At 37.9% G+C, this 27,578-nt stretch overlaps 1 protein-coding gene across 1 annotated transcript in view; it reads right to left on the reverse strand.

Annotated features, from left to right (window-relative positions):
- The window catches only part of LOC108423483 (peroxidasin), a 69,317-nt gene extending 42,817 nt beyond the window's left edge, over positions 1-26,500 (reverse strand). The window contains exons 1-3 of the mRNA XM_017690803.2: positions 26,153-26,500; positions 4,123-4,194; positions 2,007-2,078 (exon numbers count right to left, since the gene is read on the reverse strand). Of these exons, the coding sequence (XP_017546292.1) occupies positions 2,007-2,078; positions 4,123-4,194; positions 26,153-26,340 (332 nt within the window). The 5' untranslated portion in view covers positions 26,341-26,500. The remainder of the gene's footprint in view (positions 1-2,006; positions 2,079-4,122; positions 4,195-26,152) is intronic.
- Positions 26,501-27,578: the final 1,078 nt, after the last annotated feature.

A 27,578-nucleotide genomic window follows, 5' to 3' on the forward strand; every position in this document is an offset into this window, starting at 1 on the left:
AGCACCCTAAGAGATCACTGCCCCTTCCCACCCACAACACACCCAATCACTCCTAGCATGGTGCTGGAAGTGACACTTGGGTGTGATGTTTGCTGTTAGTGACCTAATACTGAATTGACTGTCTGGCTGTCTGTGCGAGGTGAGCTGCTGGATATCTTCTGGAATGTCTAGCGGCTTGTCTTGCATCACTGGTTGGTTTTTGTTTCTTTTTATTTCAATATATGGACTGCATAACCTGGAGGGAATGGTATACTTTGAAACTATAATATTTGTAAACAATCAAATTGTTTTTTGAAGAAAAAACTAAATTTTACAACAATTTTTCCAAAAAATACTTAATTTGAGAGGGCACAGGCTAGGTTGAAATGACCTGGTGCTGAATGGGCTGTGCTAGCTGAGTTGCTGGATATCTCCTGAATGCCTGAGACTGCAAATGTGTACCCAGCTGAAGGTGATGGACTAACTGCTGTCTTTTTAGTTCCACTTATGTGACTGAACATCTCTGACTCATTCAGACACTCAGCAAACAAGCTAATGCTTGCGTGTTTTGCACTGCACATTGTGTATATCTGTACATTGCGTTATCTGCGCTTATTTGTGGCTTTCCGGCATAAAAGTTATTACAAAACTTATACCTTGGGAACAAGTTCAACCAACATACCCCCTACTACTAGCTGTAGGCTTATTTTTTAAGGTGATAGTGTGATGAGGCTAATTCTGCAGCATAAAAGTTAGCACCACACAGAGTAATATGTTTAAAAGCTTTTTATTTAAAAACACGCCTTTTTATTTCAAAATAAGTAGAAAAAAATCTGTAGTTTTTTGTTCTGGATGAGTAAACAAGGCTGCTTCTTTAGATGAGGTAATGAGCTTATGCTAACACAAGAGCCAACCACTACAATGTTTAATGCTAATGAGGACTTACTGTTTTTCACACATTTTTTGTAGTAGCAAAGTGGAATAAAAACGCATATATTTACTCGCACATTAAAACAAACTGGTCGATTCGCAGTCCTGTTAATTCATAAAACTGCCTTTTCACAGCATTGTCAGCCTGTATATCTTCATCATCTTCCCATGATGAAACTTAATGAATACTCGGTTAATCAAGTACCTGACTACCTGTGCACATCTCTATTAATTAACGGTTGGCATTCCCAGCCCTGTGATTCCATATTGACGCATCCGAATGAGTCACCTGGCATATCCTTTTGTGAAAACTGATATTTTCATCTTTCTTCTTTTGTTCTTTTGTCCAAGTTCTTTTGCCACTTTGTCTAAAACACTTCACAGGGATACCCTGACTGGGAGGAAACATTAATTTTGATTGAATAAAATGCATTTTACTATATGAAAAGTCTTATTATGAGAATGAACAGCTTATCTCAGTGTCTAAATTGTTTGTTTCAAAGATAATGCCTAAACAAAACTCTTTAAAACTGCACAAAAGGCAATTATAATGATATACTCTGACTATGGTATGTCTACACATGTGTGAGAAGGTTAAGTGAGGAAAAGCAGGTGTTAAATTAAGGAGGATGAAAGCAGACATTTCAGACATACTGGCTTTATGTAAATATAAACACAGACAGAACTCAGCAGCACAGCTGAGGCTTGAGGTTTCTTAATGGATCTGTGACTAACAAAGGCAGGAACTGTGTAAAGGGCTGCTATTCAAGCTGCATCTCTCCTCCCAAATGCCTTTAGGTGACTGCTTTCAGACACATAAATTCCCATAGTCCAATTTTATGTCTGAGATTTACTTTCTTCATCAAACAACGGTAGTCAAGAGAAATTCAAAACATAAAAATAACATTTAATGGAATTTAGGTTTTTTTATCAACTGACAAGTGAGAATTAAAAGGGGATTTCGCTCCGAATGGTTACTCATGCTCTTTTGATATTGATGTAGCATACCTGTATGGAATATGAATAACACATTACTCTCCCAAAAAGTCACTCGGAAACTTAGGATCACGTGTGAAGTAATGCATATACAAACTCACAGATACTTCAAGTTTTCCAAGTCTTCAAAGGCCCCTCTTGGAATTCTTCGTATGTGGTTGTTGTTTAAAAGGCTTTGGGTAAAAAAAGAGCAACAGTATAAGCAATTTAAACTGATGGTTATACAGCGGAGTCATAAATCATCAAGTGTGTCAAACAACACTTTTTGAGCACAACAAGCATTTACTCCATGCAAGACAAGTTATACCAGTTTCTTCGTCCAGATTTAGCCAAATTCAGAATTAAATGAGGTTTTTAATTCACACTCTGAAAAGTGAAGTCCATAATTAGGCTTAATCTTGTGCACTGTACACTGTGTAAATATCTAAAACAAGATTATTAGAAATAACGATTAAAACCTTTTTGATCAGAAGTAACTAGGATAACTTACAGTGTGAATGGAAGGAATTCAGAATCATCAGACACACATCGTTAACAACTGCAATTGCAGAACAAAAGTACATCCACATGTCCATCTTAAAAACTAGAGTCTTAAGTACTAATCTGTACATATTTTTTGAACATCATGACTATTTTCAATCGGATTCATGATTCATGTACTGATTCATGTAGGCCTGCATAGAAAGCTACATATGTATTATAATAGATGAATTATGCTTATTTACTCATACTTGATACCAGCTGTGCTAATAAATAAATGATTCAAGATGGCAGTGAAGGAGGTCTGTTCACACAGAGAAGTGTTGCTAATGCTGTGAAAGTCAGACACAAGTTTGCTGGTCAATTTACAAATCCTGCCAGGAGTTTACTGTGTAAATTTATTTATTTTTTTATATTTTTAATACACACAAACACAATCACAACCACTTCCCCAATAAGTGCAAAAACACAGCATTACGCTAGCAAAACAGAGAAGGAAAAAGTCTGTGCAAACTGCTGTAGCAAATGAGTGTGTTTTCTCAGTACTTGGTGGTCAGTATTTTATTTTGAATGGAATGGTTTTACTTGAAATTGTCCGTACACAGAGTTGCCTGTAGGGGCTGCGTTTCTCGTAGCATGGACCAAGTGCTTTCGTACAGCGTGAGTATATAAAACGTAGACTTTGTCTGTATGCAAAGGTCTGTTTAAACGTACAATGTGAGTCCCCAGAGAATAAGACTTCTAAAATCGTGGTGCATATCTGGCTTTAAAAGGACAATTACAGTTCAACAAGCCAATCAAAAGACTCCCTCAGATGTATCATTATTGTATATCGTACTTACATATACATAGAGAGAAAGAGAAATGCAAAAGTTTAGATGCCCCTGGTCGAATAACATGTCTTTGTATATGACTGTATATTTGTCTTTCTAGGATTATACAGAAAAGACTATTCGGCTTTTTATTATTTTTATTTTGCACTTTGTAATGGTGTTTCTCATTTTTGGTAAATTTGTATTTTTTATTATTTCCTTAAAGGGAAAGGTTAATAAAATTTCTAATTTAGAGTCTGCACATGCTGCACACTCAAAATCAGAAATGCAGGACTTCATCATAATTTATCGCTTCTCATATTGCAATATCCAGCGACTTTTTTGAATATCATATTTTATGTGCATATCAAACAGCCCTACTGTTGAGTTAAAACTGAAGACACATTAACAGTGCAGCTTCAACAGTCTACAATGAGTCTTCACACTGTAGCCAAAACAAAGGGCAAGCACAAACAAGGAATTTACTAAGTCTGTAATTGCATCTTGCCCTCTAATATTTACACTCAAACCAGTAAAAGTTACCCAAGACATTAGCTTTGGACCAGCCAAAACACAATACAGTGTGTTTTTTTCCATATATTCTATTAAAGCCACAGCACATCGTTTTTTGAACTGCTACATTGTGCCTTAAACACCTCAAACCCTTTTGAAGTTAAACAGAAAACAGCTCATAAGAAATACATGGTAACAGAGTTGCAGGCCAGCTGGGTGACGAATAGAGGACTCAATGATCAAGAAAAATCTATTTTGCGCTGATTCTCAGGTGACCTGTATGTGTGGGCCGAAGTAGAGGGAGGCAGAGGAGAGCAGTGTCAAAGTAAACACCTTTAACAGTACACTCATAAAAGTTTGTCCGCATATGAAAACAAAAAGAGGCAGGCTAAAAGAAGACAGAGATACTTACAGCGTAGTGAGGTTCTTCAATCGTTTGAAAGAGCCTGGCTGCAGGTCCTTAATTTTGTTAAACCTCAGGTCTCTGTTAAAAAATACAAACATACTGTAATGACAAATCTGCATGAACACTTGGGAAAAACAGCTCCATTGAGACATTAGATATCTAACTATTAAAAGTGCAATATTACTTGCACACCTACAGTACAACAAATAGGCCTTTTACAGTAAGAATGCCCTGCCTAAAGCATACAATATGTACATTTACTATTCTCTGATGAAATAAATTAAATATCTGAACAGTACATTTGATACTGATAATTCAAATTCAGTGTATTTAGAGGTCTTAACAATTATTACTGTGACAGTCAATACTTCCACATATAAATTCATTCCTAATATTTCCCTACACAAAGCAGAGTAAATATGCATGTTCTGTGTTATCATTACTATCTCTGCGGAGTCTTTAGTGCTAATTCAGTGATTCCTGATTGGGTTAAGAACACATTTCTTCCACAGAAAGGTCTCTTCACCAGAAACACAGATCAGCTGCTTCCCATTTACTTTCTCCTTTAATTGAAGCCAAAATAACACAGAAATGACACTGATTTAGAGAAGAACACAGAACCCAAACAATATGTAGTCAAAACAAAGATAACCATTTCACTTGTAGGATGAGTCTCCAGCGCTGCAACTCCTGATTTCTAACACTCATACCTGTATAAGGTCTTGCAAGAACAGAAGCTGATCAGCACATGACTGGTGATTTCTCAGAGCAGAGCAGGATATAGGTGGGCTGAATCATCACAAAGCATAACAGATGAATTTTAAAAGAGAAAATGAAATAACTGAACCTGCATTGAACCTGCAACCTAAAAATATCCCAATTACTGCCCAAAACAACAGATTATATCTGGAACGTGCATCTGACAAATGTTGCCTGAAACCCACACTTACATAATACAAACTAAAAATACAGAATATATAGTGGTATTCAAAAGTTTGAGTAAACTTTTTTTGAGTAAAAAAAAAATTACTATATTATATTTTGTAGATGAAAATAAACCTTGAAAATAAACCTTGATTTGATAAATTATTACAACATATTATAACATATTATTAACAAATAAAATGTGCTAGAATTTTTACATATAAAAAAAATTTGTTACATATAGAAAATAAACAGTAACTGTGCATTAAAATGTTTGTTCTCTGTAGAGGATGTGTAAATTATTTTCACTTCAAAAATCAACAAAACATGCAATTTAAATAGGGTGCCCAAAGTTACGCATGCAACTAAGCGTGTATTCAGTGTCTTGGGAAAATATTTGACTGCATTAATTTAAAAACTATTTTTATGAATTATGTATTAACCCTTATGTTTCCGAATTTCACTGAACTGATATGCATTAACAATACACAAATCAAAATATATTATTTGTATGCAGATCACACCATTCAGACACTAGACACAGACACATTTCAAAACTCAGCAAGCAATGAGATGTAGACTTAGCTAGGCCAACAACCACTGTGAAAAAGTATCAGTACCTGAAAGCGGAGTAAAGCTGCACCAGTCCATAATATCAAGAGCTCTGCACAGACTAAAACTGGCCTTTAATAGAGGATAGCAAGTAGTTGTGGCTGATCTGACCTAAAATTTATATCATGAAATAATTAAGATTTCTGAAGTTTTTTTTACAGTCAGAAGTCACAGTGTAGTGTATTTATGCATATATTTTCAAATAAAGCCATTTAGGTGCTTAAGCAAATTATCTATATTTATTATGTTGGGGTGTGCCTTCATTTTTAATAAAAAATATTTAGCAACTGAGGTAAATCGCAATGTTTTATTAGGTGTAATATTAAAAATGAAAATGAATAACACACATATATATATATATATATATATATATATATATATATATATATATATGGGTGATAAAGCAAATATATCATATTAGTATCACTATACTTCAATACATTTTCACAATACATGATATGCCACAATATCTTTCATATTTTCTGATACACTACATTGCACTAAATCCAATTAGACAGGATTAATGATGCTCTCATTCTAACATAACATGCAGCTGGTCAGCGTTCTTTAAGTACTGTCAATATCCATGATATCCTTAGAAAAGCATCTTGTGATGTAGATCACAATAACGATAAATACTGCCCAGCTCTAATAAAAACAGGAGACAATATTGCTTTCTAATCTTTATATCTAACAAGATAAAGGAGAGTGCATGTAAAGCACCCAAGCAGCTTCTTTGGCTCAGCAAAAGTGGTGCTAAACATTGATTTATGTCTGAATATATCAATTTCTTTCATTTACGCTCAAGCTATCAGCTACAACTGTCAGACCCCTCTGAAAATAATATTAGAGCCATCCCTAATATCAGTGAGCACTGGAGCCTCTTGGCTTGTTGTGAAGTTTATGGCTAATGGCTAACCCCAAGAGACCAACTTTTCCTTTGACATCCTTTTGCCCCTTTTACTCATTATCTTCTTACATTCTGAGGTTTGCAGTAGCATATGTGAGTAAATAAATCAAGCACCACTGGTAAACCAGAAAATGCTGATAACTTTCAAGTGGTCTGAATAATTATGCAAAGCAGAAGGCCTGTGTATTCCACCATTCCCCTGCTTATCTAAGGATGGCCTGCTTGCAGACACTGAGCCTGTCAGGACCACTGTGTGATGCAGCATGCTCAGACAGAAGCATGCTGAATTCCACAAGGCCTTCTATGTTGCTTCAGGCAATGCTTTGAGCAAAGGCACAGAGCGCCTGCATGGCAGCATGGAAACTATTTAGCAGCAGGACAAGTATCACTGATTGTTTGGACTTGCTTAAAAATCTCCATCTATGTCCTTCAGAACAAGATTAACTGTCAGACCCAACTTCCAACTAAACAAGGCTGATGCTAATACCGCATAACTGCATAACAGCAGAGTACTTGAGCAAAAATAATGAGAGAAATCCAGAACACCACCTTACTGAAATGTAAAAGATCAAACATGTATTTGAAACAGTGAGTCAGAAGTACCCACACAGTGCTAGACTGTAGACTAGACTGAGTCATTATTCAAAAGAAAGTGCCCAGGGCATCTGACATCACATCTGCAATAAATGGAGTTGGTACTTTATTTCTGTACTACATGTGGCAACCTTGTTACGCAGGATTCTATGTTGCAACAGGGTTCTGGAAACTCTTGATGCTGCTGCTGCCTCATTTGGACAGGTTTTGGAAAGCTTTGGTAGACAAAAGCTCTATAACTCATGGCTAATTTGCACAAGCCACATTGTTATTCTGAAGCTGCTGCAACAGTAAATTTGCATTAAAGCACATCATACAAGAAGTTTAGAAACACATTGATAAGGAATTTTTATAGCTGATTCCAATTTTTTGTGGCCATGACAGGAAATTGCATTTCAAAACAACATTGAAAGGTCAATGTGACTCCTAACAATCATACAAGGCCTGATAGACCACCAAAACTGTCACCATCAGACACATAGTACTTAAAAAATAGTACTCCTTTCAAGCTTTCAGATGTTTCTGTCCATCCTTCCACTGTGAGAAGACAGCTCAACACTGAGTCTGAAAGGATGTGTAGCTATCAAGAAGCCCTTAATGAGAAAAGGATGTGTACCAAAAAAAAAGAAAGAAAATGAGCAAATCAGACAAATAAGCCGCTGGTGTTTTCATAACAATAGACTGACTATCTGAGAGCCCAGACCTCTACATCACTTAATGTGTTTGGGATAACTTGGACCATTAAAAGCAGAAAATCCAACCAACGTCTAAGACTGAACTTTGGAGGTGTGAAAATATTTCTGTAGACCCCTAATTTCTGACATCTAGACACGGTACTGTACATCTACACTAAATTCCCAAACGGTCATTACCAGTGAGCAAGCATTTCAGCTGATTGCTGTGACAGAAAAATGCCTAAACAACCTGGAATTAGCCAGCCGTGGACCAAATACCATTCAACAAACGTGGCTGTGTGTGTGTATTTTATAGATAAAACTGTATGATGTGACATCCACAGCTCATAGCTTTCTTTCAAAAAACATGACAATCCAAGAACTGTGACAAGACCAAAGGAATTAAAACTCAAGTGATGGACAATTCTCAAACCAAAATGATAAAGCCAACTTACTCATCTGGCCTTTTGCCACAGTTCATCATTCTTAGTGAGTCATTTACTTTGCCATACCACAGTCACCAAGTCGCATGACCAGTAATTCACTGCTGGTTCATTCTGTCCAGCAGTGTTGGCTCGATTCCTTGTAAATGTCCTCACAGTTGGGTATAATTAAATTAGGAATCTTGCATGGAATGCTCCTTTAATAGCAGGCATGTCAAATCTTTCCTTGTGTGACTAACGAAAAGCAATATTTAATGGATTTATTCCAATTTACAGTCTGATAAGTGTCTAAATAAATAAATAAATTTTAAAAATCCTAATCGACTTTGCCAATGTACTGTCTGGTTACATGAATAGGGAACTGGGTTTGACTCAAGGAGTTGTAAAAACGGGCTGAAAGACAATGTGGTATTGTGTGCAATCAGACTACAAGATTTTCCTATTCAAGAAACCCTGCACTGTTGTCTATAGGGCCTTATCAGGAGAGGAAAACGCTGGGAACATGGAGGCACTCAAAATAACAAACTCCATTAGCAGGGCCACTAATTCCCTGCACAATGGATGAAGTTCTCAACCTGAGGTTCATTAAAAGTGGAATGGTAGTAACAATACTAACAATCCTCTTCTTTATACATACACAAGTATGAAGACCCTACCTATGATGTCCAAGTTGGTGGAAAGAGTAATATCCATTTTGGAATACATAACAATATTTTTTATGTACAATATACTGCTACACAACACATAGTAATCAGTAAAAAGCAATAAACATCCATTTAACAGAAACCTACAGAAAAACCTCCAAAATTAGGTACAAAATCAAATCTACTATTTAATTTGCACATTTACTTTTTTTTTTCTTTTTCTTTGCTCTACTGTCACTTCAACATTCTTCCTATCTTACTAACATGTTACCAATCTTAATCAATACATTACAGCTGTTTTACCAATCCAGTTTATCTGGATTGTGAGAAGCACAAAATGCAACCAACATCTTAGACTGAACTTTTCTATGTGAAAAATAAATGGCTGCTTTGACTGGAACTTAAATAAATTAAAGGATGGTTGTTAACCTCTGCATATGTACAGGTTGACTGAAAAAGATTCGTCTGATTTTAAAATGCTTTATTTCACTTGTAACTCATTAAAGAACAATGCAGTAAATAAGAAATGCTTTAGCTGAGCCTAAAGGCTATTATGCAATTTTATAAGTGCTCAACATGGCGCTGTATGGACAACATTAAAGCCATAGTCAAATTCATCCCGTACTCGATTAAGTATGTCTAGCCTCACTGTATTCATGGCTCTTTCAATGCGATTTCAGAGATCAGCCAGTGTTGTGGAACCAAGGACGAATACTCTGAGCTGTTGGACTTTCACTGCCAATGAAAATCACGTTGCACAGTTATGGCGGATTCAGTCTTAGTGAAGTTGAGAACGCAAAGAGCTTTCTGCTCAGGGGTCACCATCTCCTCTCAGACTGAAGGGAACCATCTTCCAATGACAGTCAGAAACTCTGACCCCCTTTTTCAATCGGTATGTGATTGGTTCCTAGGCATCTCATGGTTGTAGAAATATGGAGCTTTGAAATCAGATGAACAATTTTGAATCACCCTGTATTTAGAAAGCAACACATATGTACTTCTCCCAAAACACCATTGCTGCATTTTCCAATATATGTGTGCATTATGTACTAATTAGACTAATTAGTTGCTATTCTTTTACATTAGTTACAGACTAGGAAATAAGAATGGCCTGATTATGACTAGAGTAAATCTATTCCATCAGCTCATTGTGCAACAGAGTAAATAAACACAAACAGTTTACGCTCTGATTTTAGAATTCCAAACTGGCATGCTAGTTACTGAATTGGCTACTCTCCTTCATTTCTTAGATGTCTAAATCCAATAAACAGTAGTTAATAACCTGAGGGTTTGTTTAGACCAAGAATTAAAGAGTCAAATCCCTTTATATTTTAATCCATGGGCTTTCTTTGAGCTCTAGAGCCATTTGAAAGGAATTCTGGCATAAATTACTCACACTACATGTATCGGCTACGTTTTCCGTCAGATTTATAATAAAGAAGATGGATAAACTGCTGTCACATAGTGATATAATTGCCATTTTTCACACAACAAAGCCTTTTAAATTGACTAAAAACTTGGATTGTACAAAATTCCTCAATGAATCTACTGGCAGGAAGACAGAGAGGCCAACAGTTCCAGTGGTTATGACTAGTGGCCATTTGCCATAGACTGTTCCTAGAAAAACATTTCCTCCTTAGTTTCTTGACTGATGTTGCTATGACCAACTTAACTCAGTGCTAGAGACAAAATTGTGTTGCTGAAAGTCATAGCAACAGCCTCTACCAATGTGCCATACACTCAGTCTCATTCAAATCCTGGTCTGAGGAGACTTTATAAAGAAAAATCACTGTATGACTTCCAAGTCATACAATGTAATACACCATTTATATTTAAAAATGAAAAACTGGGAGATAATTGAAAGACATCGCTGAAAAAACGAATATATATATATATTCTTCTTTATATCTTCTTCTTTTGGCTGCTCCCTTTAGGGGTCGCCACAGTGGATCATCTGCCTCCATCTTGCCCTATCTACTGCCTCCTCTACTTTTACACCAACCATCTCCATGTCCACCTTCACTACATCCATAAACCTTCTCTGAGGTCTACCTCTTCTCCTTCTACCCGGCAGCTCCATCTCCAACATTCTTTGACCAATATATCCACTATTCCTCCTCAACACATGTCCAAACCATCTCAACCTGGCCTCTCTGGCTTTATCTCCAAACTGCTCCACCTTCACTGTCCCTCTGATCTGCTCATTTCTAATCTTGTCCATCCTTGTCACTCCCAACGAAAATCTCAGCATCTTCATCTCCGCCACCTAAAGCTCAGCCTCCTGTCTTTTAGACAGAGCCACAGTCTCCAAACCATACATCATAGCAGGACGCACTACGGTCTTGTAAACCTTCCCTTTCACTCTTGCTGCTATCCTTCTGTCACACATCAGCCCTGACATCCGTCTCCACCCACTCCATCCTGCCTGCACCCTCTTCTTCACCTCTTTTCTACACTGTCCATTGCTCTGGATGGTTGACCCAAGATATTTGAAGTCATCCACCTTTACGACCTCTACTCCTTGCATCTTCACCTTTCCATCTGCCTCCCTCTCATTCACACATGTATTCCTATATTTATATTCATCTCTAGTGACATCAGAATGTTTTTATGTAACACTCTGCTTTTGAAAGTACAGCATGGTCTGTGGATGAAATGCATGTGGGTGCAAGACTATTTGTGCTGTGCAAAGCAAACAGATGGTTTAAACAGGAGACAGTAAAGGTGAATTACTATTCTAAATTCATGCATAATTAAATCATTATGCTGCAAACAAAGTCATTCCGAATGTGAAGAAGTATTTAAAGCCTCCAAAAACAACTTCACAGAAAGTTTTTACATTAAAATGATCATAAGCACTTTGCCTGGTACCTGGTACACTATTTTAAGATGCTTTTTAGATATATGACTTTGGCCTAAAAAGTATTTTTACAATCCATCCAGGCAGGAAAGGTAAATACAGGTCGTTCTAAGTAAAAACAGTACCCTAAGGAAACATTTTTTTCCAGATTTACTACTTATTTACCACAGATTTCAGCATTATCTATATTTCATATGAAAACTCAGAAGACATTTATAGGTTTTCTGGTCATTTTGGAGTGCAAATTAAATAAATATAGCTGGACTTGTGACACTCTAGCCCCTGGTTCCAGTCACCACCATTGTGATGGTGAATTCCAAACTGGTATGTTTGTCAATGATGTACAGGGTGATTTAGAAAGATTCATCTGATTTCAAAATGATTTATTTCACTTGTAAATTATAGAACAATGGAGCAAATTATAAATGCTTTAAGTGCGCATAAAGTTTATTATGTAATTTTATAAGTGCTCAATATGACCTTGACCTCCTCCTCCATCTGTACAGACAACATCAACGCCATAGTTGAATTCATCCCATACTTGATCGAGAATGCTGGGCGTCACTGTGCTCACGGATCATTCAATGCGGTGTCGGAGATCATCCAGCGTTATGGAAAGGATGATGAATGCTCTGAGCTGTTGGAGGTTCGCTGACGATGAAAATCATGTCGCACAGTTATGACCGTCATTCTTATTAAAGTGGAAAATGCAAAACACTTTCTGTTCAGGGGGTCACCATCTCCTCTCAGACTGAACGGAGCCACTTTCCACGGACAGTGAGAAACTCTATGAGCCCCTCTTTTAATTGGTGTGTAATTGGTTCCTTGGCGCCTCATGGTTGGAAAAATATGGCACTTTGAAATCAGATGAATCTTTTTGAATCACCTTGTATTTCTAATCAAATTACTCTGAATAACTGTTTACATCTCAACAACTGAACTATGAAATTTTGAAAAATATTGCATTAAACTTGGATAAAGTGCTGCAGGTTTCATAATGTAACAAACTGTCAGATGTCACTAATAGTTCTTAACAGAACATTAATGAAAAGGTTTTTGTCTTGTCACTGAAGGGATCCCTGACGTCAGGGTCAAGCTGAAGAGCCCAAAATAACTTGTTAGAGCATATCTTTCTAACTGTAACCAAAACATGTCTAAGCACTACACATACAGTAGGTTAAGATACAAACAACAGTAACCTGTTGATACAGAATGAAAAGAGCAAATGAAAGCCCAGCTCAAACTTCATAATTACTGAGGTTAACTGAATGAATCCACAAGGTTAACTGAGTTTTAGGCAAAAGCGCATTAGAGTGGAACACCGGGAGGGACCCCCTGTGAGATTAGATTTGGAGAGGCAGTCACTCATTGTTTCACAGACATGCTCTGTTTATGCTGCCTGGGCTTTGCTCTCTTGGCAGCATGCTTAAGATTTAATGGAGCTTAGATTCATTAACCAGGTGCCAGGCCCCAGAATGGAGAAAATCAAAAGCACATAATACTAATAAGGGCATGCATTGTTCACAGAGCAAACCAGAGAGGTTGAGTCAAAGCTAAACATAGAAAACTAAAGTCTACTTTCTCAGGCATTGCATATATGCTGTATTTGTCATACACACAAGGGGTTTGCAAAATAATGAAAACTCTATATAAAAAGGTAATTTATCTCAGAATTAATACGAATACAAAAGATATCTATATATACACACAAGTGAGTCACATTAGTATATTAACATGCCAGTTTGTTAGCGCTATGCATCACCTGCAAAAAGATCAGCACTTTGCGCACACCATTGCGTATTTGCTTAACAGGAAAACTGCTGAACATCATAAATTACAGTCTCAAATGATAACAGAATTACACCAGTACCTATTTGACTCAACCTCATTAAAACCAAATGGCATGAGTTTCTAAAAGCTAATATTTAGAAAAGTGATATCAGCCACAATCATGACATTTTCAATTGATTAAATGTTACCAATTACAATTAATAGGCAATTAATTATAAATCAACACATTTACATTTGCATATATACAATGTGCGAAATACTCCCTGATATTCAGGGGGGTCCCATGTTGGCTGGCTTCTAACTAACCAGCCATAGCAGCACTGTTGCTAGCTTCAATGGCATCAAAATGTTTGTTTCAACAATTCTTCTTCTGGATGCTTTTTTTTTTTGCTCTTAAACATCTCTTCTGTCTTTGGTTTCACTCTTTCTACCAACCTCCTGGGTACCTGAGCAAGTTTTTTACAAACATGCTACAGCACTTCAAATTTTCCAGCGGTATCCAAGGCATAGTTTGAAGCTATGAAGGACTAACTAGGTTAAACAATTTGCCACAGTGCCAACCTGAGGCAGACCAGTCCTCGTCCCACCTTTGTGTGCACATCACTCACTCAAGTCTCCGTGCTAATTGTAATTAGCTGAGTAGAGTCACGTGTGATACTTAAAACACACGCAATTGGCCTGTGAGTCTTCCAGGCCGCTAAAGCAGTACAGTAATGACTAGGAATGATACGGCAATTAAAATAGGACCATACCATCGAAAAAAAGTAATTCTCCATAATTTATCGGTTATAGGTCAAGGTCTGCATAGGACAGCGTCAGGTTCGCCTATTAGTGACCTCTGCTCTAAACAATGGACAAAAGGGTAATCTGATGAGTCAGCTTTCACCCTTTATCCTGCATCTGGATATAAACTTACATTTGGCTTTCTACCCACAGTGACTATTGCCAATTGCTAAAATGTGCTGATGAATTCCTCTATATCACAATTTGAGTAAATCGAACTGTTTTTGGTACATAAAACCACACAAATATTATAAGTGGACCTCAAGAAACAAAATAAAATGCAAGATAAATGTAGGATATGTGCCCTTTAAAAATACAAACCTAAAGTGGTCAAATTGGCTAATTAGTTATCTTGTTTCCAAGTTGTCTGCACTTAGTAGCTCCCAGCAGACAAAGCATGAACTCAAATAAACAAACACTACTCACTGCTGCCCTCTAAAGAACTTTTGTTGACTGCAAGAACCGTTAGGTTTCTCAGTAAGCGGGTTTATTTACATGTGCTTGCTTCAACCCTACTGATGACAACACACCAAATTCACATTCTGTCTAACAACTATAGAAAGAAACTGTGACCAGCCTTTATACACAGATACCATTCAGAAACTACTGGCCAGCGCACGTATAAGCTGTTATACAAAACCTAAACTCTTGGGCAAATGAAAAAAAAGGGAATATGAAGAGCTTTCATCTTTTTTTCTGGATCTTGATGTAAATTTACATTTGGCCTTCCACAAGCAGCTTGTTTACATGCCATCTGATAACTGCAGAAAATCAGATTGTCAGTAATTCGTTCAGTGTGTTTACATGCACTTGGATAATCAGATAATATGAATACTCTTTTACATGAGTCAGGCAATAATCAGATTTCTGTTGTGCAACCTTCCAATAAACTCACAGAAGAAGACGACATGACGTAAACATGAGGTAAAACTCAAACATCATGTCATGGATGTTTATTTAAAACATTGAGTTGCTTCACTGGAAAATGTGAATATACATGATCTAGAAGATGAAGAAAATTTTAATTCTTCATTTTGTCAAGCACGTAATTGATTTCAGCATTTCTCCCAAAGTGTTTTGTTGCCATCTCATGGGTGCTGTGTTAAACGCTGCATCTGTTTTCACACATGCACCGACTGAGAAAAACGAAAGAAATCAGAGTAAGGGTATATATGCCCTGAAGGAAAAAAAAAACATTAAGGAGCTAAACTCCAAGTCAGATAATGACCTTTTTCAGATAATTGCAGACATCTAATCATAACTGTATTATTGACGTGCATGTAAATGTACTCAATGAATGCTGCCAACTGCCAAACCTAAGACTGGAGTCCTCTGGATCATAACAGATTACGACAAATACATAACAGTAGGGAGGAATTTATTTTTGTCTTTACACATTAATTTGCCAACTCCTTTCTTGCAGACTTATCTTCTTCAACTTATGGACAGAAACATGAGCAGCCCAATTAAGACTAATGACGTGCACTATAACACTGGAAGAGTTCTGAAATTAAAATAAGTACAATGTCCACAATGAAGCAAGTCATCGCATTTCTCAAACTCAAGGCAAACATCTCTAGCACAACTGGATCTGGAACAAAATCCTGATGAATTAAACAGCTTCTGCTTTTGTACAGCCTGTTTCCTGAGGTCACGGTGCATTTCAACCTTGTCTCCACAGCAATGATAGTTCTGCTGGGGAACAAGAATGTGACGTGATCTAAAGAGAATCAACAACAGCAGTTGGAAACAGGATGCAGCAGCTCTAGTTCTTGCAGAAATGCTCCCTGCCAAGGGATCCCACAGGGGAAATTCCACTGCACCAGAATCCAGCATGATAAAGCGCGTTGAGAACGATAACACAGATCACAGTTCCCTGCAGCTCTTCTGTCTGAAGGCTTCTAAATTGAAATGGGTCTAGTTTGAAAGGTGGATGGCATACAGTCTCAGGTTAAATATAATTCATGTTTTCTCCAATCTGCAAACGTTTCTTCTGTGTCGCAAATTGAGATTCCATCTGCATTGTGAAAGCATGTTTCAGGATGAAGCAATTACAATTTAAGACATTCTCTTCTGTAATTTGTGCAGACAGAACTGAGGACTTCTATGAACAGAGCATCACTCAAATGACAGACAGGAACATGAGCAGAAGCAGTGAGCATGTGTGCCATGTGTGCACCATTCACAGCAGTTTAAGGATAATTTAGGCTTTCACACAAATGAAAAAACTGCGCTGGCCAAATAATCATCATGGGAGTCGTAGATTGATGATGTCAAGCTAAACAAGAGCTAAACAAGAAAACGGCTGCCTCCCACACAGTTTCGCAAAACAGGAACACCCACTAAACATGCAGTACCATTTTTCTTCAAGTGAACTTTTGTATATCAGCGGTAGATTAAGGTGAGCGAGATGTTTTTCCCCTTACACAGATGTGCAGTATTAAGTCCATGGAGTTATATGAGGACAGAAAAAAAGAACTGATTATCCTGGCTTTGGAAAACAACCGTACAAATTGTATTCCCAACAAAAAAATTCTGCCTGGACTGGCGCACGGCTTTAGGGATTAATACACCACCACATGTCATGTAGTGAATCTTTCCAATTCTGACTAAGTGATTTAGTGAGCTCACCAAATGACGTCCAAACAATATGTCTCTGGTGCACTGTGTTTAGAGGAGACCCTTACTTAGTATTTGATGGACATCATCCTTTACAAGGTCCCAGGCTGCATCTGGATTTATATTCAGCTCTGTAACAATGTTGGAGCAGGCTAGTGAAATCTCTCCATTGCACTCACACAGGAAGAGTGGGGCTAGGAGTATTCTTTTCAATAACTATCTGGCCCCCAATCTCCCTGTGCAAATTAGCAAAGCTTTAGGGATTTTTCTGGCTTTGCATTCCACAATACTGCAGAGAATGAACGCTTGACAAAGCCTGACTGCAGCAAATTCCACACAATAGCGCTTCTCTTTTCCTGACTCACTCACCCACTGGACTGACTCTCTCAGAAAGATGAATAAAAATCAAGTCCAGACTGAACGGAATAAAAGGACGTTGAGAAAAGGGAGACAGATGAAACGTGACCCAAATCTTGGCTAATTAAAGCGCCTGACTTCTTGAGCTTCATAAATGTGGCCACAAATTAATGGGCTATTACACATTAGACCCTTGCCATTCTGCCTGTGTGTTAAGAGCCTTGTCTCTGGGACCTTTCAGCATTACTCAGCGTGGATAACAGTCTCTTACGCATCTCTCTGTCTCTACCATAAAAACCAGCTGTGCTGGGTACTGTCCATACAAGCAAAAGGGCCCATATCATGCCCAAAATCCATGTGCATTACAGACATGATGTAGTATTGTGTAGTATGTAAACACTGTTAGATGTACCGTTCTCTGTCTATGTATATAAATATATATCAGTCTTAAAGGCACAGTAACAAAAAAAAAAGTCTTGGTTAATTCTAAATCGAAATCAAGGTTGGCAAAAGATTGTTTTGAATCAATTTGGGGTATTTTGGCACATAAAGCCACACAATGATGTAAGCAGAACACATGGAACAAAAAATTGTCATATTCAGAAGACACAGAATGCTTAGCAAACGGTAGCTTTCCCTAAATTTCTGGTCATTTTCATTTCTAATTTTAATGTACCGACAGTTGCAGCTTCTGAATACTTCTGAATATTCCCACGCTCTGCTTAGGCTTAATGAGCCGTTTCCATCATGCAGCAATACATCTGATGCCCTCAACATGTCCAACTACTGCTCGTTACTGCATGAAATACATTCTTGGTTGATGAAATAAACACATTAACATTCATATTTCCTCGCTGTTGTTGCTTTTTAAAAAGTAGAGAAAATTTTTACTGCATTATTGCTCAGACGGTTACTGTAATACTTTTACATTTACTTTACATTTACAGTTCTGCGTAACTGTTTAGTGTGGGCCTGTAAGCTCCGCTTCTGACGTGTGCCCTTTAACATGGTCGGTGGCTCACACTATGTGTCTGTTTTATCTAAAACCTGTGTAAATATATCCGTATGAATTTTTTTTATTTAAAGTTTTGAGTGCCTATTAAATGACTATTAAACATCATTGAGAACTATGTAAGCTATTTTTAGCACTTTACTTTTTTATAATGTTTCTTTAATGTAAATTGTGAGCAAAAGTTGCATCCTTGTAAATTTTTTACACAACAAACATCAAATTTATGGTAAAAATGAATATCAGCCCCAAATATTGGTTATCAGTGTCCTTAATAGAAAGACGATCAGTATCGGCCCTGTACAAAACATATCAGTCGATCCAACCAGAAAACCTTGAAGAATCCATTTAAATAATGTATAAAACACTATGTGGCAAAGAATGCACATAAATGGGTGTGCCAGGCTCTGTTCATTACCATAACACAGACCAATAGGAGAATTTAAAGTATGCAAACTAATCTCTGTCGATTCACTGAGGGAATATGTTCTAATAGTTTAAGTCAATCAAGCTCTATTGACTATCCAGTATGTGAAAAAGATAATACTACCATATCAGGTGAAGAAGGCTGAACACAACCTTTCTGCTAAACAGAGCAGCTGGCTCAACTCTATCCATGTTTCGTAGGTGCACCCCTGTGAATAGCCTCTAGTTATATTGCACAGTTTGCTGAAAACATGAGAAAAGAGATTGCAAATCAAAACAAACAAAATCTTCAGAACAGATCTTTATGAGTGAACACACTAATACATTTGCAGCATGCACCTCCCAGTGCTGTGACCTCATCCATGTGTTCGTAATCACATCCACATTTCATTGCATGTAGCTGTGGAAAGCTTTATAAGCAGCCAGGGGTCCAACAACCACAAAGATTACATTAGATTACCTTAACAATGCCATGTGACTTGCCCAGGAACAACAGACACAAGCCTTCTAGGTTAGCTAAACCAGAGGCATTCCTGAGGAGACATAAAAGCCTGCATCATGTTGGCAGAACAGAACGTGTAATGGGAAAGCAATCATTTCTCCATCTAAGGGCAAGAGTGCTACAGAGTGTCGTTATAAAGAGGAGGTGGACTTTACAGTCAGAGCAGGGCCTCTGGAGACAGAAACTGAAAAATGAATACGATCAAACAGGGAAAGTCCTCCATAATCTCTTGACAGAACCTTGAGTCACTAAAAGCAGGGCAATTCAATAATCATCTCGATAAAACAGCAATGAACTGAAAGTGAATGAGATGCAACCTGAGATGAGGGTAAAGCCCCACTGTATAAAATTCTAATTCTTTTAAGGCAGCAATGATAACTGATGGAATTGATAACTTTGCTGTTAGAGTATTTATCTAAACTATATCACAATATGCTTTTCTAAACATATCATGGGGACTTGTCAGTACTAACAGAATACTCAACAGCTGCATGTGTCGTCACACCACAATGTGTAAAACACTGAATTAATAGTAGTACAATTTTTGATGTGACCCAACTTAAACCTCAGAAAAATAAAATATTGTGATGCATACTGAGAATCTTGAAAATGTCTACATTTTGTAAAATTGTATATTTTGCCATATCACCCACAACTGGATGACAATCCAAGTGTAAAAAAATGACTTCATGTGATAGCAAGCAATTTAACTGGTTTTATTCAACTAAAACATACGTTTTGAATGAAACACTACAAAGCAAAATCTTAGCAATAATTTACATCAGTTCAAACCTCGAAAACATTTCCAATCTACTTTTGCCCTGTTCCACCTATTATACTCTGTTAAAAATAGTTGACAATTAACCTTATCAATTACCTGGCTTGAATCATGACATCGTGATATCGCAGTGTAAAACTGACAGTATGCAGATTTTTATATAACTTAATATAGCATAAAAACAGGGCAGGTGTTGTATGTTTGAAAGAGCACAACAGGGATGAAAAATTAGAAATAATGTTTGAGCTTTTTATTTTTAAAAATTGGACATGGTGTATTATTTTAATGACTTAATTGTATTGAAGAATTAAAATACAACATAATGCATCAACTTACTTAAATGTAAGTTAGTGACAAACAATAACTGCACCGCTTCTTTTCCCGAACAAGTGATTAATCAAAATCATAAGTCTTCATTTTACAGCTGTAGAAATAATCGTTTCCTTCTTTTCAAATCACTGCTCTGCTCAAACAGTAGACCCAAAATTAGCTCTGAGAAATGCTCCTACTGAAGTCTTCATTACGTCCTTAATAAAACCAATCTTTAAGATCTCTTCAGCTCTTGAAGTTGAGAGATTGTAGCTCTTTGTAGAGTAAACATATTACTGATATTACACTTCACTACAGTGAAGGACCAAATATCCACCATCTACAACTGTGACCTGCTGGCTCACGTACTTCAATCAGGATTTACAAGCTTTTGCGTGTTTACTGCCTCAGGTGATGGAACCTCACCTCCACACCATAAATCATCCTCTCATTGTTTCCCTCTATTGTTTTAAGTACCTTCATGAAGCCAGACCAGAAGATGAATGGCAGTCTTTCAAATCAAAGCACTCTGGTCAGGGGAAGGGTTACACCAACTAGAGGGGCACGGTGTGCATGAGGATAATTGGAAAAAGTGAAACGAGGAGGGTAGGCGAACTGGGTACATTCATGTTCCAACAAGACGACACAGCTAACAGCAACAGGTGGTTGCATTAAGCCCTGAAAGCATGAGGCTCTGGATATGTGACTCCATGGGTCTCCAGCAGAAAAACTTGTGAATGCATAAACAAATCAGGAAGCGAAGAACAGCACAACCACAACATCACACAGTCCAATTAAAGTGCACCCGACTCATTTTGATATTCAAGCATCCAGAAATAAGGTTTACTGTGAGAACGGGGGAAAAAAAGACTGGCCAATATTATCATTTCATAAAAAGCAGTTTTCCCACTGCAGTTAAACTTTCCTCCAGCCAGCAGTGCATGCTCGCGCCTGACAAAACGAATGCAGAGAAAGCTTTATTGATTGCTATTGCGCAGCTCTAATCTTACTAAAGGTCTTTACTCATGGTAAACTAGTGCATAACTTGGCCCACTACAATAAATAAAATAAAAAAAGGGTCAGTTTTCTAAACAAGCCTAGTCCTTGACTAAACAGCATGCAAACTGTTGCAAAAATCTATTCTAGTCTTCATCCTTGTCTGAGAAATCGACCACGATCTGTTTTTCACTACACAGCTGGCTGTAGTGATTTCAATATTTAATACTAGGAGTGTTGGCTCTACCTAATAAGTGACATAGACAGCTGTACAGGGCCCCATGACCGCCAGAGGTCTTTTGGATTATTATCATTATGTTGTTTTAAATGCTCGAGTAGGCATCTCAGATAACATCATGGTTAATCATGTCTTGAAAACGAATGTACATAATTAGATCAGAAAAACCGAAAAGAAAAAGACAGAAAATGCTTGAAGCTCTTTTTTTGTGGTGTTAACAACATGCTATTTGTTTTGGCTTGTAGTTGGACAACAAGTAATTGTTGATCTAGGGTCTGTCTAACGAAGCCAGTTTAACTGACTTACTGACAATTTCAGATAAAAAAAAAAAACTAATAACACAGACGCAGTTAACTCATCTTACAACAGCAGTAACAGCTGTCAGTTAGGCAGGCTGTGATTAATCCAGCTTTAGTTACTCAGGTTGGGAATAATCCAGGTTTAGTTACTGAGGCTCTGATTAATCCAGGTTTAGATTCTCAGGCTGTGAGAATCCTTGCATGTGTAAAAATTGAAACTGACATTTGTGATGAACGGCCAATCATGTGAAGTTTGATGAGGATTCTCTAAGGAAGGGAAAAGAAAATGTACTACCCAGACACGTAAATTAGGTTTAGATCAAACTGAGCATTGTGCACTGTGAGAAAGACCTCTGGATGGAAATTGCTGAGAAGGTTATTGGCATTTTAAGTTGTAACTTGCAATAATCAGCTCTGCAGCAAGTAGCCAGTTACAAATACACAGAAATTTAGAGAGCTTGTCACTTCATATTTGAAAGAAAATGCCAAATGTATTTATGTTGGCTGCAGAAGACGAGTTAACTCATGTGAAATTTTAACGTGTAATCTAATCAGAGATGTCCAAACTTTTGCAAATGAATGTACACAGTAAAGCATATTGTGACATAGTTTACCATGATCAAGGTAACATATCGTCACAGTGTCCCAGTTTGAGAACTGGTGGTCTTTTTGCATGTGCTGTCAGACTAATAGTGACCACCATATACTTCTCGTTAGGGCTCACTTGCTCCTTTGTGCTTGAACTCTGCCTGAATGGAGGCCTCTGTTTGCACAGATGTATATGGGTCCAGGAAACGCATGCATGCAGCTATCACATGGGACTATTAAAACCAGCAGGGGAACATATTACAAATTCAGGATCTTATTTAGGGAGTGGTGGTTCTGTTCCTCCGTTTCGCTGTTTACATTCTAGATTCTAGCTACTTCGCACAAAAGACATTTCTGTTCATCTGTTTTTATCAGATATTTTCAGACTCATCAAGCCACGTCTAAACAGTGTCTGAATTCTGATGTTCTTCCTTTGATGCAACAAAAGGCCGAAAACTGACTTGACCTTCATAGGGCTGAATCCGTCATGCCGACGAAATTAAACTTCGCCGTTCATTCCTTCTCATTAGCTAGTAAACATTATGTAAGGCAACAATGTGACTCTTTCATGTGCAGTTAAAGTCTTGCTGTTTGACCCAGTAATTCCACATGCCTGCTAGACCGATAAACAGGAGTGAACTAAGGACAGCTAATCAAACCGACTCCTCTTAAAAACAACAGCTGCTAGCCTATTTGTTGGACTTTAGTTTGATTTCACTGGCAAAGCTGCAATGGCATGGTTGCAGTAAGTCTTCTGGTAAGATGAAAAAGGGCAATTACCTTGGGGCTTGTGTTGTGTACCGTTCAGCCCAGATTTACTTTCCTATTTTTATTTTTATTTTTTTTAAAGATGAACTTCAGTGTCAAGTTTCAGTTCATAAATTATTTAAAAAACACTCAAAGGACTACATGCCAAAATTTATCAACTTATTAGTAAACCTGCTTGCAATCCTTCCATCATAAATTTGAACATCACTGGTTACTGATGCAGGCTCTCTTTAACTGGTTTACACTTTATATTCACTATAACTGAACTATTTACTGCCTTCACTAGACAAGACCAGCAGACTAACAGGCTGGTTTAATAATACTGAGAAACAGACTTCACATTCAGATTTTGAGAAGAAGTCACAGTAAAACTGCAAACAGAATAAAGAATATGTTACATTACATGTATGTAATGTTATGAGCTTCACACGCATGTGTTTAAGACAGAAATGGCATCATATGCCATAGACTGGCCAATCTGACAATACATATATTGTTACTATGATAAATGACTTTACAATATCTCTCAATGAGTAGATTATGGGCATCATCAGTGCTTAAGAAACACTGACCAGCTGCATATTTCTTTAAAAAGAGAGTATAATTAGTGCTGTTTAACTGGAATGATTGCCGTACAGGATGTAAAATGTTGAATGCAAATCATTATGTTAATTGTTTTGATAGTATTTATATCACCATCTTCATGATTTTATGACTGTACCTGTTTCCCGGTATAAACAGAGCTAAAGAGCTAACGAAATGGCTGGAATAGCCCACAGTTTATTTTACATTCTGCTTTCCCTCTAGCATTTGCACTTTCTCCCAAACTCTGTGCTCCATAGGCTCAAACACATACAGGACAGGTTTGTATATGTTGAGTTATCTCCTTCTGTTGTAGAGCAGGAGAACCAGGTGGGGAAAATCTCCCATTCTACTGTGACTGTCATTTTCTTCATCACTACACACTGTAGCAATAACACCAGGATATACGGCACCATTCCCTTTATGAGTTATGAATATTAAATATTAAAAGTCTCAGTAACAGTGAACGTAGGTTGCACCTTCATTGTCCATTGAAATTTCAAAAGATGTCATATGCCATTTGAGTCTTTGCCTTTTAAACTATACACGTGGGTGTGGCTTATGTCAGAAATGAGTGTGAAGTGCTTAAAATTGGTACATTTACGATCTAAAAAATTACAGACTATTCAAGAAGTGCTGATGTCAATCACATGCATGTGGAATGTAATTTAGATGGCCAATCAGTAGACTGTGATTTTGGAACAAGCAAGCTTACTGGGTCACAAGGTCTTCGGTACTGAAATGTGGTATTGAATGACATGGAGCGAATGACATGGGCTGATGCAGATACACTACATTTTCCATAAACATTTACAAAAGATGTAGAAATTGGGACTAACCCCACAAGAAGTAAAATGAAAAACACAGATATTTAAGTGTAGGAGCCAAACGCCTAAATATTCTGCTCTTCTAGATGGCAGTGAGTACATAATCAAGTAGTGGTGTGAAATTTTAATCTAATGCTGATATTTTTTAAAGTAAAATCTGCTGACATAGATATGATTCCGACATCATCATGTATCCCTAGTTTTATAGATGACAGTACGTCTATAAGTATAAGCAAACACAGTCGTGGGCTGGAGGTTAGGGAACTGGCCCTGTGACCAGAAGGTTGCCAGTTTGATCCCCAGCGCTGAGAGTCCATCACCGAGGTGTCCTTGAGCAAGACACCTAACCCCCAATTGCTCCCCGGGTGCCGTGGATAGGGCTTGCCCACCAGTCCAGGCAAGTGTGCTCACTGCCCCCTAGTGTGTGTGTGCTCACTAGTGTGTATGTGGTGTTTCACTACACGGATGGGTTAAATGTGGAGGTGGAATTTCCCTGTTTGTGGGATTAAAATGAGTCACTTAAAAGCAGGTTTACCTGACATTTGGACAAAGTTGTGTGACGACTTCAGTTTGTACAAATTTAACTAGTGGGGCACAAGTTATTACCATTAATTATTGGCAATATTAAGCATGAAGTGAAAAAATGAGACAGGAGCCCAGTCCAGGATCAAGATGTGCCTCATTAAAAAGCAGCTGGCAAACAGCAAAGTTACAGATCACACTGGAGAGGGTCAACAGCTCCCAAGCATGCGATTAATGGATTATCCCAAGATAAAGTGAAATAAAGCAGGAACATGGCTTTCTTAGAGTAACAGTAGGAAGGAAGCAAAGCAATGAGTTTAACCACTGAACCCTGGTCACTCACAACTTACTAAGAGCTCACTATCTTCTCCAAACAATACCAGATTATACAAACATCTCAGTGCAAACATTTGGCGGCAGTGTTTACTGAAGGACAATAGAGCTGGTCTGCAAGAAGCAAAGGCACTGCAATAAACAGCAAGTGTGGATGCTGATGACCCAGAGATTACCAGTGGTCAGTTGGTCTCTGAAGAAAAGATGCAAAAACAGATAAGCCACCAGAGGAATGCAATGAAGATGTAAATGAGATTGACCACTAAAGGAAAACAATGCAGAAACAGATGAGAAGATAACCTAAGCTAACCTAGCCTACTCAACTAGTCCACAGCAGAGATTGTACGAAGGTACTTAACCTAACTAGCTTAGCTAAGCTAGTTAGCTAGAAAAGCTGAGCAATTTAAGATAAAGATCAAGTTCTGTGAAGACCAATTCAACCTTCTTCTGAGAGCTTCTAACCAGGCAATTACACTGGAAACGAACCAAACAAATAAATAAATAAATAGACAAACTACATGTAAAATGGCTAAAGGAAATAAATACATTTTAAACAGACTAGAAAACGACCGATGAGGGAACATTAAGATGGTCAGGGTTTGCGCTTCTGTGAAAAAAATTATTCTCATGGAAATCTTTAATACTTACAAAATAGTAGTCTGAGGCGAGACGGCTGGCACCGTTTCCAGATTTAAATGCATACATCTGACGGTGGTCCGAAAACACAGACACCGGCTCGGACATGAGGAGACCATGTACGGACCGCTGCCGAGGACCAGGAGCCCAACCAGCACTAAAAATGAAGATGAGGCGGCTCGGCCGGTCCACAACGCCATTGTACAGTGGTTAGTCTATGAACCATTGAAGTCACACAAACGCCAGGCAGCTCAGCCCCTCTAACCGACTCCAGGTAAGCCAGAGCTGGGATCCGCGGGACTCCAGCGGTCGATACGGTCGACAAAGTCCGGTATAAAACTAGGGCAGTATGTTACACAGTCAAACGGGAAGGGAAGCCGTTGTGGAGTTTTTTCACACCCGTTTTCGCACAAATCCCGCCTACTCAGCGCTACGATTGGGTAGTAATAGCTCGCTTCTTGCGATACGACTGGTCAATTTGGAGTCTATGATCTGTTAACCAATCGTAGCATAAATGTAGAGAGACTACTAGCCAATCATAGCGCTGGAGGGCGGGAAATCGGAATACGGGTAGGAAAAGAGAAACAACGATGAAGAGAGCAGCTAATCAGAGTGGATTCCTCTCTAGCAGTTTTAGGCCTTACCGAAAAAGCGACACGTTAGTTCCCTAAACACGTTGAATTATGAATTTGAAATGCTATAAAATAAATCTACTCTTTATGTCCTTTCCGAACGATCTGATATCTGGCTGTGTGAGCAGTATGAAATGTGGGCAAGCGGTTTTGTTCCCACAAAGGTTTGGAAGGTTATTTCTTGAAAGTTACTATCAGAGCATTTGTTAGGGTTAGGATGTGGAGTAGCTAATATAGTTTAACGTTCTGTTCGACTCTTTTTACTTTTCATTTCACGTCAGCTTCCTATTCGCCAGCTTCTTGTTCGATTTTTCCCGGTCCACCTTAAATGATGCAGGGGTTGCATTCTAGCGTCTGAGGCCTGAAGCGCCAGAACGTAACTGCTGCACCATATAAGGTGGAACGGAAAAATTCGAACAAGAAGCTGGAAGCCAACTTCAACCCAGGTTTTATCTCCTGTTTTTATGTTGAACGTATCTTTATCCACTCTTAACTACAGCGTGCAGAAGCCAAGAGAACATGTAGAGGTTTGCTGCCCTCTGCTGAGAGGATCCCATATCTCCTAATACTGCCGCCTTAACTTACATTCCTGCTGATAGATTTGTCTTGGTGCAGTGGTAATACGACAAATGGTCCTATTTTAGCCCATTTTCCAGTTTACAGGCATCCTAAAAAGTTTGAAAAAATCTTGAATGTTTTTTTTATTATTATTATTGTAATAACAGTGGTGATACGAGACTGTGGCAACACCATTTTTCTTTATTCAGAGTAAGATGTGTCAACATCCAGCATGACAAAAATTGTAC

This window comes from Pygocentrus nattereri, chromosome 10, assembly GCF_015220715.1.
Source record: "Pygocentrus nattereri isolate fPygNat1 chromosome 10, fPygNat1.pri, whole genome shotgun sequence".
NCBI classification, from domain to species: Eukaryota; Metazoa; Chordata; class Actinopteri; order Characiformes; family Serrasalmidae; genus Pygocentrus; species Pygocentrus nattereri.